The sequence below is a fragment of the Haliaeetus leucocephalus genome, unplaced genomic scaffold (genome assembly GCF_000737465.1).
Source record: "Haliaeetus leucocephalus isolate CR32 unplaced genomic scaffold, Haliaeetus_leucocephalus-4.0 Scaffold151, whole genome shotgun sequence".
Taxonomy (NCBI): domain Eukaryota; kingdom Metazoa; phylum Chordata; class Aves; order Accipitriformes; family Accipitridae; genus Haliaeetus; species Haliaeetus leucocephalus.
In genome coordinates this window covers 3,232,949-3,247,225 of record NW_010972587.1, presented here as the reverse complement: position 1 = coordinate 3,247,225, position 14,277 = coordinate 3,232,949, and the positions used below count along the sequence as shown (strand labels likewise).

At 40.3% G+C, this 14,277-nt stretch overlaps 1 protein-coding gene across 1 annotated transcript in view; it reads right to left on the bottom strand.

The window, feature by feature from the left end:
- Positions 1–9,315: 9,315 nt before the first annotated feature.
- Positions 9,316–14,277, bottom strand: part of LGR5 (leucine-rich repeat containing G protein-coupled receptor 5) — a 52,515-nt gene continuing 47,553 nt past the window's right edge. The window contains exons 15-17 of the mRNA XM_010561780.1: positions 13,350–13,495; positions 12,267–12,350; positions 9,316–10,406 (exon numbers count right to left, since the gene is read on the bottom strand). Of these exons, the coding sequence (XP_010560082.1) occupies positions 9,316–10,406; positions 12,267–12,350; positions 13,350–13,495 (1,321 nt within the window). The remainder of the gene's footprint in view (positions 10,407–12,266; positions 12,351–13,349; positions 13,496–14,277) is intronic.

The following is a 14,277-nucleotide window of genomic DNA, read 5'->3' as shown; positions in this document are numbered from 1 at the left end:
AATAAATGTAGAGAGAGATCGATACTGAGAACAGTTCATCTGTGGCTCACAAAATGGATTTCTTAACTGCTGTAAAACCCTCCGAGGAGGGAAAAAGTGCTTAAAGACCTGAAAAGGCCTATGTACATCAGCAGTGTTGTGTAAAGAATAGCGTCAAGAGTATGGGAGAAGGAGAGAGAATGTTTTTCAAGGGAAAGCCTATCAATTCTTGTAGGTAGAAAAGCAGTATTGAGGGATAGAACTAAATAATTAATAGTGGTAGTTTACTTTGACCTATATTTCAGTTCTGTACAAGCTAGTGTCACCAATTCCTATTTAAGTGGAGTGAATAGAAGAAAAAATGTATTTGAATGTTGAATAGCTTGTCAGTTCACCAAACTTAACACTTGATGAACCCAATAAAACAAGATTTATTGTTTTGTTTGTTTTCTACTGACCCTTGTATAAAGGTGGGTTTTTAATGATGTTTTTCATGGAAATGCTTTGTTTCTGCATGAGTATCTTTATCCTCTTTCTTTGATTGGTGCTCCATGAATAGTCTCATACTGTGGATGCACATACGTGTCTGTCTTTAAAACTGGAGATCTTTCTTCCCCCTTTTGCAATACCAATAAAGGGTACTGTACAGTCGTCCCCTGTGCCCAGCACATGGGTGCATACACAGTTTGCCCACTGCCATTTCAGTTTCTCTTTGCTGCTTTTTGGAATGAGGCACTTGGTGTCTATGAGGGTTTTTAAATGCTTTTGCTCCAGCTTCTTCAAACATTATCTTTTCCTGTACCTCTTCCAAATTCCACCTCTCAACCTCTATACAACCTCTCCGTGTTCACTGTCTTAGAGGTGGGCAAATTTCTGTTAAGTGCTCCGCTTGCAGTATTTTTAAGCCTAGACCAAGGAGGGCTCAGGACTTTCAGTTGCAAAGCTGCTTGTTCAGGAAGCCACGGAAGCTGCATCCACACCTCCAGTAACTCATACCGTTATTCTGTAGTTTGGAAAGAAAGTTACCTGAAGGTAGGAGGTGATATGGAGTCCCCTTCACTGGGATAAATGCAAGCAAGAGCACATGTCCCCAAAACTGCAAAGCTTTCTGGAATCTAAACTGATGTGCCAGAGGCACATCTTGGGTATTACTTAGCCAGAAGGACGAGAGGAGTGGGACAGAGCAGCAGGTAGAAATAGCAGCGAGGAAGTACCAGCGTCACCCAGAGAAGCAGATTTTGTACGAACAGGAAGGTTACAGAGCGTTTGGGTGAATCTGTGGCTGAACACGGAAATTGTCCAGAGCCGCCTTCAAGGCGACAGCATTTTGCAGTGTGCAGTAAATGAATGGGATAGTGCCAAAAAGGTATCTTTACTCTCTGAGGATGTCCCCTCCTCACTGGGCTTACACAGTCAGGGTATTTCACCATATCAGGGCATTTTAAAATATGAACGGGAGTTTCTATGCAGGCATATGGGGATTCCTGGTCTCCAGCAGGAAACTCTGGTTGACTTCAGTTGTCGCTGGAGTTAAGACTATACTGTAAAGGAAGCGCCTAAACCCTGCCCAAGGTGGGGAGAACTAGGCCCTGGCCTTAGAGAAATTCATACTGAAGTTGAATGACATTAAATGGACTTTCATGAATGTAGTCCTATTTTTGGCTTTTAAAATACAAAGTTAGTGAATTGGGTCAGAATGACAATTGCTAGATTAAACACTGTTCCTGGAAGTTGTCAACTGAGATGCTTTCTTGCAGGGTAGGTCTTGCAAACTTTGACTTGCTATATTGTCTTGTGTTTTGGGGTAGGACCTACTATGAACAATTTTAGATCTTCAAGTGTGAACATAAACGATGACCATTCTGGCAGCTGGAGCATCTCAAGCCTCTCTATATTCCACGGACTGGTGTTGAATTTGTTTGCAAAATGGAGACAAATCCAGTGGAAAATTTTGATGTTTTATTGTTTTCTTCAAGCTTCCTATGATTTTCAAGCAGCTGTAGGAGAAACTTGAGGTAAGTATATAAACCCTATTTCTAAGGAAATGGCTTTCTGTCTCATTCATTTATACAAATGGGCCTTCTACATTGTTCATCTATTACACTGAATTTAACAAGTATCAAATATACTGTGGCATCACCAAACAAAATAGCAAACGTGTAGAACTATGACTACCCTAGTGGCAAGCAATGACCAATTTCCTTGACAAATAGTCAGCTCCAAGAATCTGTGTATAAAATTTGTATGCAATTACACATTAATATTGAGGAATATGCTGAAATCTCACAAACTCCAGAATATCGCCAGTTGCCCAAACCTACAAAAAACCCCCAAACCACTCACAGGAAAATCCAACAATACGGAGGATTGTCTGTATACTGGGAGAAGTATATATCAAATAAAGCAAAACTCCTCATACTTTGCACTCACAGGAGGGCATTCAATTAAGTCAGAGAACTATTCTCCCACTTCATGAATTAAGATGCTGGTGGCTGGTTCTTCCACTTGGCTAGTTTGCCATGGTTTAGACACATTCTCATCGATCATCTCTTCTATGTACTTCCCTGGTACAAGGATCTTGGCTCCTCTTTCGTTTGCTGACTGATCATGATGTTCAGGGAGAGAAGTGCTGAGGCATTTGTTCACGTTGCAGACTTAAGACTGCTTTCATATCCTAGAATTCATTCCTCGGCCACACAAAACTTTCTGGAGTTCATTTTCATAGTTAACCAGAAAAGAGGCCTAGGAGAATTTCACAGAAGGCTGTGGTACTTCCTATAAGAGACAAAATCTGTTTCTAGTAGAACAATCTTCCCAATTACTTTTTTCTTAGAAGGCCAGGAGAGCTCCTTCCTCCAGGAAAAGGTCAGTTCATAAACTGGAAATGCTGATAATAACTGCAGTGACAGCTATAGATAGTCGTGAGAAGCTGTTGTTATGCATGGAACCAAATTAATAACTGCAGACACCTGTCAAAACAGTGATTACATATCAAGAATGACACCAGATGAAAAAGGAGATGTTTGAAACTTCCTTCAAGTATTAGTTTTGGAGTCCTGAGACTTTCAAGGCCAGTTGGAGAAGACTCTTGGTATGTGCATGCATAATACTTAGTGGAAGTCTTTAGATTCACAGATGGACAGTTTTTTCCCTTGTTAATGAAACATATTTTTTGCTTGACAAGTGGAAAATGATGCCACCTGTGAAAAGATTAAATAGGGATTTTCAGTGTACTCTTTGTGACTGAGTTTTTTAGAAATCCTGGCTGTGGGCCAGCTCTCAAGAGGAATATTCTTAATGTTTGTTTTTTCCTATGACTGAGATTGGATCCTTAGATAATTGCGACAATGCCACAACAAATTGTTTTATGGAGGGAACATACTCAAATTTCCTACGTCTCCAGAGTCACTGGAGCACAAGTCTGTGATTCTCATTATGTGAACAAGATGTTCTTAATGCTGATACTGCCTTTTCTTTCCAGTAAACTTGCAAGCATTAGGTATAACACATGGAATTCCTTCTACTGTATTTATTAGCATGGGTAAGTTTGCATTTTTCTTTAAAATTTCTCATCTCATGTAACTGGGACTCTGTTCAAGCAAAGACAGATAAAGAGTTGAATCAATTTCCTAGGCTTAGTTTAGATAATACACAACAATACCCACATTATTTTTTACAATAACATTGTTGCAGAATGACAGCTTTGTCCCTTGGTTGGCACATGTTTATTGAAAGAGAACACGACGTGCTTATTGTGGTTGGTGGAGATGCTGGTCCATCCTTTGCTGGTGGAAGCAGTGCAGCTCTGCTGGAGTTTGAGAGCTATGTTCTCCTGCAGCACCTGAGCATCTGCACAATTACTGTGCCTCGTGGATCTGCAAAGGATTTTCTAACACTGTTGCTGTTGCTGCTGTGATCCTAGTTCTGGTCTTTTATTGTTAGCTTTCCTGTACTCATGTTCTTACTCTTCTGTCTCCACGTCCTTATCTTCCAGTGCTTTCCTGAAGGAAGAACATTAATTTTGCTACAAACATTTTTAATTATTTGAGCCTTTCTTAAGTGGTTGAGTAATGAGATTTTCAGCAGGACCTTAACTTTCACACAGCAACCTAAACTGATGACAGAGAAATGTCTGATTAGGAGATTATTGTTCCAGTGTTTCATACAACAGTCAGAGGAAAAAAGTGGTGCCCAATACTGTAAAGTTGCAATTCCTATGACAGACAATATGGACAGGAGAGAGCTGGACACTTTGTGCGGCAGCAGCTTGCTTGCTGTCTAGTTTATGTAGGCCACTAAGGCAGAGAGCAAACATGGAGCAGCAGCAACAGCAAGGACTGTGCAAGTGGCTGGTCTCAATTCGAGATCAAATATGACCACCAGATTAGCCAGGGATGTTGTCCCCCGTTTTGGGAACGAGGTCTGAAGCCGCATGCCCAGCTGATGCAGCACTTCTCCTGCAGCGTCATTCTCTGTGCTCCTCTGCTAGTGTCTGCTAAGGCTTGGCCTTTATCCCCATCCATTTTTCTTACAGGTGATCCCATATTCTTCATGGCTTTCACTTGTATCTCTGACTAGCTCTTCTTCCTTGGCCATTCACTTATCTGCACCTTCCCTGAGGACTGAGTTCCCAGATAAAACTCAGTCATGTACTATCTAGTGTGCCAGAGTAGTGAGCAGATGGTGTGCTCTGTCTGCTCTACCTACATAACCCATCGCATGAGCCTGCAGTAAACTCTCCTTCAGTTGTCATTGCAGATAACACTACATGTCTGGCGTGAATGCTTTAAGGGAGAAGTCACCTGTACTTAGGTGTGATAGTACATTATCCGGAACACCAAAGTTTTGACTACAGACACTACTGCTCACTATATGGTACAAAAATAAAAATCTTTCTTCCACGTACCAAGATGTATAACCTTGATGCCTCTTTTCCCCTTCCGCACTGAGGCTTTCACAAACCAGCCCATTCTTCCTTTGTAGTTATTCTCTTTCCCTTTTATGTTCAAGCTGTAGTATTTCCCTCCTCAAATAACACAATTTCATTCTTCTCCCTTATGGCCCCTGCCATATTGCTTATGCTGTCTGGTGCAAATAAGTGCACGTGAAAGCATCTTCACTGCCTGTTTTCTTACCATTTCAATCTCCTTATCCATCACACTGCTTCCATCCTTTTGTACCCACTCTGAGCTCTTCATCCTTCACAAAATCTACCACCCTTCTTAATATCCCATAAAACCCTGCCCCTGTTTGCGTCCTGTCTCTTGAAGCCCTCGCTCCTCCCTGGCTTATGCACTCCCCTGTGCTATCTTTGTCAAGCTTCTGGTTTTTTTCCTCGTAAAGATAATTAATGCCTTTCTCATCCCCATTCACTGCTGGTTCTGTCCCACCTCATTAAGACTATTCTGAAACTCACCCACCAAAATTACTTCTCCGCTGACCCTTCTGGCTGAAATGACTCCACCCGCTCCAGCCTCCTTATCTACGCTGAGAACCTGCACACTCCCTGCTAAAATCAATTTACATCTAGGATCATTTAACTTTTTTTTTTTTTCTTCTTTCTCAGTTTTTACTTTGTTGTTATTTTACCTAGTTCTTTCAGGTACTTCACAGAAATAACCTACAATCACAATCTCTGAAAAACCAAGCACACATAACTGTCCTGTGCTGCAGTCCCTCCTAACAGGACTGCATCCACTGTCTTGCCTTTCCTTGATGCCTAGATGATGACATGACTGTGCTTAGCCACTGCCTGTCTTTAATTCAACGGAGCTGTTAACTTCTAGTGCAACCTGAGCAACCTGACTCTTGCCAAGTCCCATGTTTTGGCCCCACCTTTCATTCGCCCTTAGTATCTGCATCCTATGCATTTCATGTGTGATGCTGCTACTGCCTCTCCGCCGTGTACCAGCTGAACTTTGCCAGCTGTTTGGTAAACCCTGACCCGCTTTGTCTGCCACGTGAGAGATTGGAGAGGATATGAGGATGCACGTGGGAGAATCTGCTGTCTCACCAGAAGCAGCAGCCTAGTGCAGCAGAACCTCATCTCTCATGTGGTCCAATAAGGTCTGAAGCCTGCTGGTAACTCATGCGCGTCCATCGCCTGACCTGATGCGCGCCTTTGTCACACGGTTGGCAGTGCCGGTCTCGCACGTAGCAATTGGGAGAGGTCGTCACTGAGCTACGAACAGTGTGCACCGGGAGCAGGATCTGTTCATAAGGGTCTGTGAGTGAAGTTTTGGTAAAAGACTTAGTCTGTGTTGAAATGAAACACTAGTCTTTTTTCTTCTTGCTCCCCAGACACCTAATGAGAACACGCAACCTGTAATTTATACTTTGCCAAAAATTTCGGACACCTAGAGAGGTTAGCGTAAGTATTACAATAACTTGGGAAGGATTAATTGAGGATGCATGCCATTTTGTGAGGTGTTAGGTCCCGATTAAATGCTCTTTACCGTGTAGCCACATTTTATTACAACTTACATATGTTTGGAACACTGATAGAAAAGAAAGCATGTCACCTATTTACAATCACTACACATTTACATTATGTTATTTACAGATAATGAATTTAGTAATATATATGAGCAGAAAATATAGCAAATATCAATATGAAACTGTACAGGGCTTAATCTCACGTACTTTACTGTGGTTGCATTTCACTGTAATAATAAATACAGTTCTATATTTACACATTTTACTTTAAAAATCTATTAAATGAATTTTAAAAATTTCAAGTTTAAAATATCTGATCAAAATATTTCAAACATGCTTATAAAAATAAGACACAAAGCCTTTAGGACTTTCTGCAAGCTAAAAAAGTTCTGATAAAAGAAGCTTTCTTTAACTAGTCTTTAGAATTATAACATTATTTTGCTCCTCAAATCACTTTACAAACTTCTTAAATATAGCGAGCTGAAAGGAATTTCACTGACATTAAGCAGTGCAGCACAGATGGACCCCAGTTAAATTAAAGCTAAGTAAACACGGTAATAGGTATTGTGCAATGGTTGACTGATCCTCTGTTTAATCCAAAGTGGTTTCAGGCATCGTTCTCCAGCTGTATGCTGCACTGCTTCAAAAGCCACAAGAGATAAAGGATTAAGATAAGTACTCAGCTGACTTTATCATACATAATTTCGGCATTGGTTCATTTTTTTTTTCCTGAAGGATGAACATGTCAGCCAAAGTCAACTGATGCCATCTGTAACTGCAAAACTAAAAATATGCCAGTGTGAATGGACAGGAAAATCAAGGCATATCCATCATTGGCAACAAATTCTTCATTGTGAAAATACATCCTTTGAGTCCCAGGAAGTTTTATGTACAGTAACAGATGAACAACAGAGATCATCTGTAACTGATTACCTTAATTACTGGGCTAGCCTAACCTTGGTAATGTTCAAAAATTAGTCTCGTTCACCTGGAGGTTGAGTGGCCATTAACTGAGCAGTGAGTACTGGGCTATTAAATGTTACTCCTCAGGGAGCTATTTTTAACAATAAAAAAAAGTAAATTTGTGCACTTTCGTGTCTTAAATGATCAGCTTACTCGAGCAAAAGGTGCCAGCTCTGAGAAAAGAATACTGGAATATCTGCTGATGGCTTGGCCAGGGTCAAAGACTGATATTCTAGGGAAGTGAAGGTGGCTCTGTTGTCCAAGATATTTTGACAGTAGACTTGGCAAAGACCTGAAGTCTATTCTCTCTAACTGGGATGCTTCTGATGTGTAAACATAGATGCCTTGATTCAGCAAAGTATTAACAGATTTAAAGCCAGAGAAAAACTCTGTGTTAATCTAATCTAACCTTTTCCTAAACTAAAGCCATCAGAAGTCCTTGAATTCCAACAGCTGCTCCAATAAATTTTTTTGCAATATATCCAATTTGAATTTAGAGATTTTTGGTGACAGATAGTTCCACTAGCTAATGACCATCACTGTCAACAATTTGCACCTTTATTTCTATGCTGCATATCCCTAATGTCAACTTCCAGTCGATCTTACCAGATTCTTCTCCTCTTGAATGAGTAGTTCTCTGCTCTCAAACTTCTGTTTCCCAGAAGTAGCTACTTACAATCTCTAATCAAATCACTTCTTTCTTAAGCTGCTTTAAATTTATGATATTCATATCCTCTTCAATTTCACAATGCTCTTTACAGCATGTGAATGCAAGAACTGTTTGAATTATCCCAGTAGTGCTTCCGTCAGCACTAAGAACACAGATCATACAACCTCTTCACTCTTACTTGACATTGCCTTGGCTAAGGATATTGGCTATCCTTACCCAGAAGGACACAGCGGCCTCTAAATCTTTGACTGACTAGTGACCATGAACTAGAAGCTTTCTAGAATCACTGTTTCATAGGACACAGATCATGCCATGAGCAGGACTACAGTTTTTGTTCCTAGACAAATTACCTTAAATGAATGTTTCTATGTGAGTGCCTTTGGTGTCCTTTAATTGCCCTCAGCATGCCAGTCTTTTTGTATTGATGACTTTCTATGCAGTATTTTCCACCTTCAAATTCTATGAGTCATCTGCCAATGTTATCAGCAGTAATTCTGGGAGTAATTCTACTGGCATGGTAGCAATTCAGGACCAAACCGTGCAGAACCTCACTAGAAAAATACCCATGTGACAATGGCTTGCCATTTACAATTACATTTTAAGCGCTTGACAGGATCTTGATTAACTTCTTTCACACCATGTTAATTTTGTAGGTTTAGCTGACAATTAAAAATGCTTTGTCAAGTCAGATGACTTCTAAAAAACAAACCCAATGCCCGTTAAACTATTAAATCAGCTTTATCAAACATGGAACTTCATCAAAGTCTATTCTGCAGAAACCTTTAGGACTTGAACAGGATTATTCCTCCATTTAGATACCTTGCTGAATGACGACCATACACAGATGCTTATAAAAACAATCATGGCACTGAAAAACTATTATTAAAACCAAATTACAGTAAACAGGAAAAAACCCCCAACCCCTGAAAACAAACTGTATCAGGTGGTGCTCAGAAAACAATTTAACATGCTATTTTTGCTCTTGGCCAACTGAAGCCCTTTCTGAGTAGTGCTACTTTAAAAGAGAGCAGCTGATACAACTGCACAAAATGCAGCAGCTTTCAGTTTCTCTCTTCATCCCAGCATTTTGGAAGTAGGCTGAGAAGGCTCAAGTATTGGATTTTCAGCCTGCTGCAAGTTTTGTCATTGTTTTCTGATGTGTGCAACAATAACTCAGAGGCACTCTCTAGTTTGTATGCACCCATCCATACTTACTTTCGGGATTAAAAATTTTGTAAACATAGGTATTTTCTGTACTGCCACTGAAACTAGCGACATGGAACAAATGCAACTGATGAAAGATTGCAGCTTTCTGTCATTTGATAAGATGATGGCATTAGTGAATTGCTGGTAGGCATATCATATGATATGCTGGCACTTGTGAACGTTACCAATGCTTGCGTTGAGTCACAAGACTGTTTTTCTATGTCTTCTGAATTCACAGAGATCAGACTAGCATGTTTTGATCTCCTCCATAACAAAGTTTGCTTTCGCAGACTTCCCAAGTCCTCCTTAAAGTGTGGATTGAAAAGTATATAAAGGAGTGGATTTAGACATGCAGGCAGTGGGACAATCACTAGCAGTATTGACTTAATCACTTCTGGGCTGATAAAAGTGAGGTTTAGTAAGGAGGAAAAAGATAAGAAGGCCACAGGGCAATAAAGAATGCAATTAGTAAAAAGTAGCAAGGCTATATGTTTGACCATAGAGCAATCCCAAATGTTGTCTAGTTCTCCCTTTTCTAAACTACAGTAGAGCTTTGTATAAGCAATAGTCATTACCAGAAAACAGAGGGAGTTCAGCAATACCAGTGCTACCATGTAGCCCATAGCACTGGGTTCTCCAAATGGTAGTGGTAAACAAAGTGGAGAAACCCCATACTCGCTCCCAGTAAGGAGTGGTACCACTGCAATGATTAGTGCCAACATAAAGCAAAAGAAAATGGCAATTTTTACACTAGCAATGGAGGATTTTGTTTCAAATTTTGTAGCATGCTTTACAGAGAATGCACGTTCAAGTGCAGCTAGGGTAAGGAGGAAAATGGAAGCCTCTGAAGCAAAAATGGAGAGAAGGCCAGTTATTTGGCAACCAATTCCACTTTCCCACCGTGCTCCGTACTGAGCAAAGCTACCAAAAGTTGAGGCATCCACGCTAGCCAGTACTCCACTAGCCAGACCCATCAAGGCATTTACAATAGCTATTAAACCAATCAAAAGTTTTATGGAGGACATATACAATGGAGATCTGAAAACTGTAGCGGACACCAGTGCATTGCAAATAAAGGTCAAACCCACTATGGTCCACACTCCAATTCTGATCAGCCAGCTACCAAACAGATGGTCACATGGTTTGAAGGGACCTGAAATGACAAAATAAAAATGGCAAGGGAAACCCATGTAAACTTAGAAGTAATTTTGTGCTTTCTAAGACATTACATTTCATGCTTCTTGCAGGTTCTCAGCATAGCCAAGCAGTGAATTTCAGTCCAAAAGGGGAGCTAGAAATTTGCTCTTCCTTTGGAGTAATCCGAGACCTTGGTAACATGCTGCTGAATGCATGACGCATGTTTCATTACTGGTGCACGAGTCTTTGTCCCTCCACCTGAATAGTCTATGGTTTCTTTTTGCACCTAGCAGTACAAGTGCAATGTGAACGTCCAGTCTGTTGTTTCAAGAAATGCTGTGATGTTTGTCAGTGTGTGCAAAAAGCTAAAAAAGATACCTGTCACTAAACTAGGACAGGTTGCTAATGAGTCCTGGTGAAGTGCGATGTAATGGATATGGACAGATGCACTTTGCCTACCTTATAACAAGTCATTACACAGTCCAAGAAAATTGAGGCTGTCTTTGCATTTGGAAGTGCTGCCTTTTTGGTGGGGCTTCTGATGACCTGTGGCTGAAGTCAGGTCATTATGACTGAAGCCTGCTGTGTAGTCTCATCAACTTGAGGTACATATGCTGTGCGGTTGAAGCTGAATGCTCTGCAGTCTGAGAAACAGTATTTATCTTGGTATGAGCCAGCTATGCTCTCCCAAAGCAAGTCCTCCACAATGGTCTGGGCTTCTCTATGAAGACACAAACCCCGCAGCTGAGATGCACTCCATATGACTACAGTTGTTGCCATCAAGTAGGCATAAGCATCTATTGTGTCAGTTGGCAAGTTCTTCTAAGATACCCTTTGAAAGATCAGCATGGAAGCTGGATTTGCTCTTGGGTCTGGTGATAACTTACCTTGAAGACAGTGACGTTTTTGTGAACTCAGCAGTTATATTAAGGCCACAGGAGAATATGTGATGGTCAAATGGTTCTAAATTCTTTGGCTTCCTGCCTTTTCTATTCCTCTTTACATAACTTTTTAACATAAATTTTAAACTAAGTAATAAAAATTTATTATTATTTGCTGTTACAAACAAGAATCTTGGCTTGGAATGAATGCTGAAGTACTAGTTGTCACTTGGGTTTTTTTTGTTCATGTTTCACAAGGCAAGAACAGCTAGGGAAAATGTTTGCTGAATCAAGCAAGCAAAACTTATGACCACAGCTGTTAAAGCCAGAAGTGACCTTCCAAAGACATGTTTCTTTCCTTGCCTTAAAGGAAACTTTCAGTGGAATTGGTGGCCTGTAGCTATGCAATTCAATCAATGTATTTCTTTTTCCTTTCTGCCACACTGCGAAGCCAGGGATGTGCTATTCTATAAAGAAAATGACAGTGCTGGGGGTACTTTGTGATGGACTGTGTACATCAATACAGTAGTGTTTGGTATTTCCTAGACATTGAATGAAACTGTGTGTTGTTCAAGAAGCTCAAGTGTAGAATAACGCAGTGAAGTTCAGAAGAATTACTTTAGCTTTGCAAAAGACTGAGTGAGCAAAGATTCTGCTCCCCTTTATCATCTGTGTCTCGGTAGAACAGTCTTTGCTCTCTCCTTCCCTTGATAAGGGGATCAACTCCTGTGAAAAGGGGCCCAGAGTGAGGATCTGCTTGAGGACTGGGTAAAACTTTTGTTACGCTCATAGATAAATTTAGTAGCTGTATAGTTTTCTGGACTTCAATGCAAAATTCTATATTATTGTGCAAAGTATTTGTATTAATCTCATCAAATTATTGTGAAACATCACAATAATGTTTGCTGTCCTAATATCAGACTCAGAGTTTGTTCTGCATCTAGAATACCTGGTAATGCTGTGCTTGGATTCCTATCTGTCTGGCAGTTTCATACCTGGAGAAGGTGAGCATTGCACTGAATGATGAGATTTCAAATCTTCTTCAAAGTCGAGAAAAAAATCTTCAAAGTCACGCTCATCTGTGGTGGAGAAAATACCCAGATTTGACACCACAATTTTCAGGAAAACTTCTTTTAGTATAAATTGCAAAAATGCCTGCGGTATTTAAGGCCTGGTCTTGTCCCTTTGCCTGCCAAACTGTGAGCAGAAGCAGACATATGCCTACTTGGTTTTGAATTACTGTACTCAGGACTATTTAAAAAGTTGGCACCATCGTTTCTGTGAAAATAATCACTTACAGGTACATTCTCTATTACCTAATTTGCAGTGTGACGACTGCCTAGGAAGGAGTTTAAAATATGAATTCTGCTGTTGTGCCAGGCTACTAAGAATTAACCCAAGTTTTTCTGTGTTTCTTATGTCATTGCTCTACCATGTATTCTTGGCCCTATTCTTGGTGGCACTAGCCCTGAACTCTGAGACTTACTGGTTTGCAGGAGTGGAGATAGCACAGAAAGCAGTAGGATGGTATAAAATATATGTGTGCACCTACATAACAGGTCAAGTAACAGACCTTGTGCTGAAGGGGAAGAAAAATACAGTAGTTTTATGTCCTGGAGAGCAGATGCACTCTCTGGTACCCAGGAAGTGCCAGGAAAAAATATAAGCAGCTATGCCAAAGTAGCCACATAAGCTCTGTGACTCATCCTGAAGCGTGTGGACAGCAGGAGAGCCAAGGATGTGTTGCTACTTCCAAAGCTGGCAAGAAACTAGATTTTGTTGGCCTGCCCTTGTATGGGCTTACGTACTAGCACCACTTCCCTGTCTCTCACATAAAGGGAAGACTTCACTTACCACATTATTACAGTTATTATTTGGATGGAAAGATGAGTGAGTGAGATTTTTGAGAGGCAGACCTGAAAAAATGATTTTGCTAAGCATAGGATTGTTTGAATAACATATATCAGGTGAGAGAGAGGGAGAGGCTGCTGTGATTGTAAAAGAATATTGGATTTGCTTAACATCACAGGCTGCTCACTAGCCTTCAGGTAGATTTAAAAGCCAAAGATGACAATTACCTTGAATTTGTAATAACCCAGCATCCTTCCTGTGAAAATCATCAATGCTGCTATTCTCATCTTTGTTCCACTGGGTGGAGATTTTGTAGTGGTTCTCACAAGCTCCAAAGGCACAGCACTGATAAGCATAAGGCATTTCCATGACCCTGTAGAAGAATAAGGAAGCATGCCATGATACTCGTTTAGCACCAGAGTTACTGGATTGTACTGCTCCTCTTCTGTTAGCATAAAGGAACTTGTTTAAATAACATGTCTGAAAGTAAAAGTATCTATGGGTAAAAATCAGTCATGATAATACAAAATGAGGACTCACAGATGAAATTCCATACCAGAAATGCAGATGTTTTCTAGGCTAATTTTAGTAAAGGCACAATGAAGTTTTCTTATGCATTTTCATGGGAGATATGAAGGTGGGAGATATGTCCCTTGCCAGTGAGTGAATGTTACTCTTAGAGTTGTATTTCTGTTCTATGATTTTGAATGATTTTACAGTGTACCTCAACAGTTTCTCCATGTTACTTTCTTAATGGTTTCCTTTAAAAAAGCAGATCCAAAGATCACAACTGCATCTACCTACCTAACAAGCAAACCCAAAATATCGCTTCCCAAATGGAATTTCTCCAGCTTGGGGAGAATGAGATCTTTTGGAATTCAAACTTTATCCACCTCTTTCTACATACAACTCTTTTCACAGTAAGATGGCAAAAAGGAGATTGTCTTTTGTGCACAGATCAAGAAAGCAGTGTTCTAAACCAAAAGGTGAATGAATCAGAAAGGCACTGTGTGTGAGAACAGATGTCAGTGAGAAAAAGCTTTTACTTTATTAATTGTCTTAGAAACGAGCATGGTCATTGCAGGACACCAGATGCTCATTCCTAACTCTTAAGATCACTGGTATTCCTAACACATAACTGAGTATAGGTCAGTG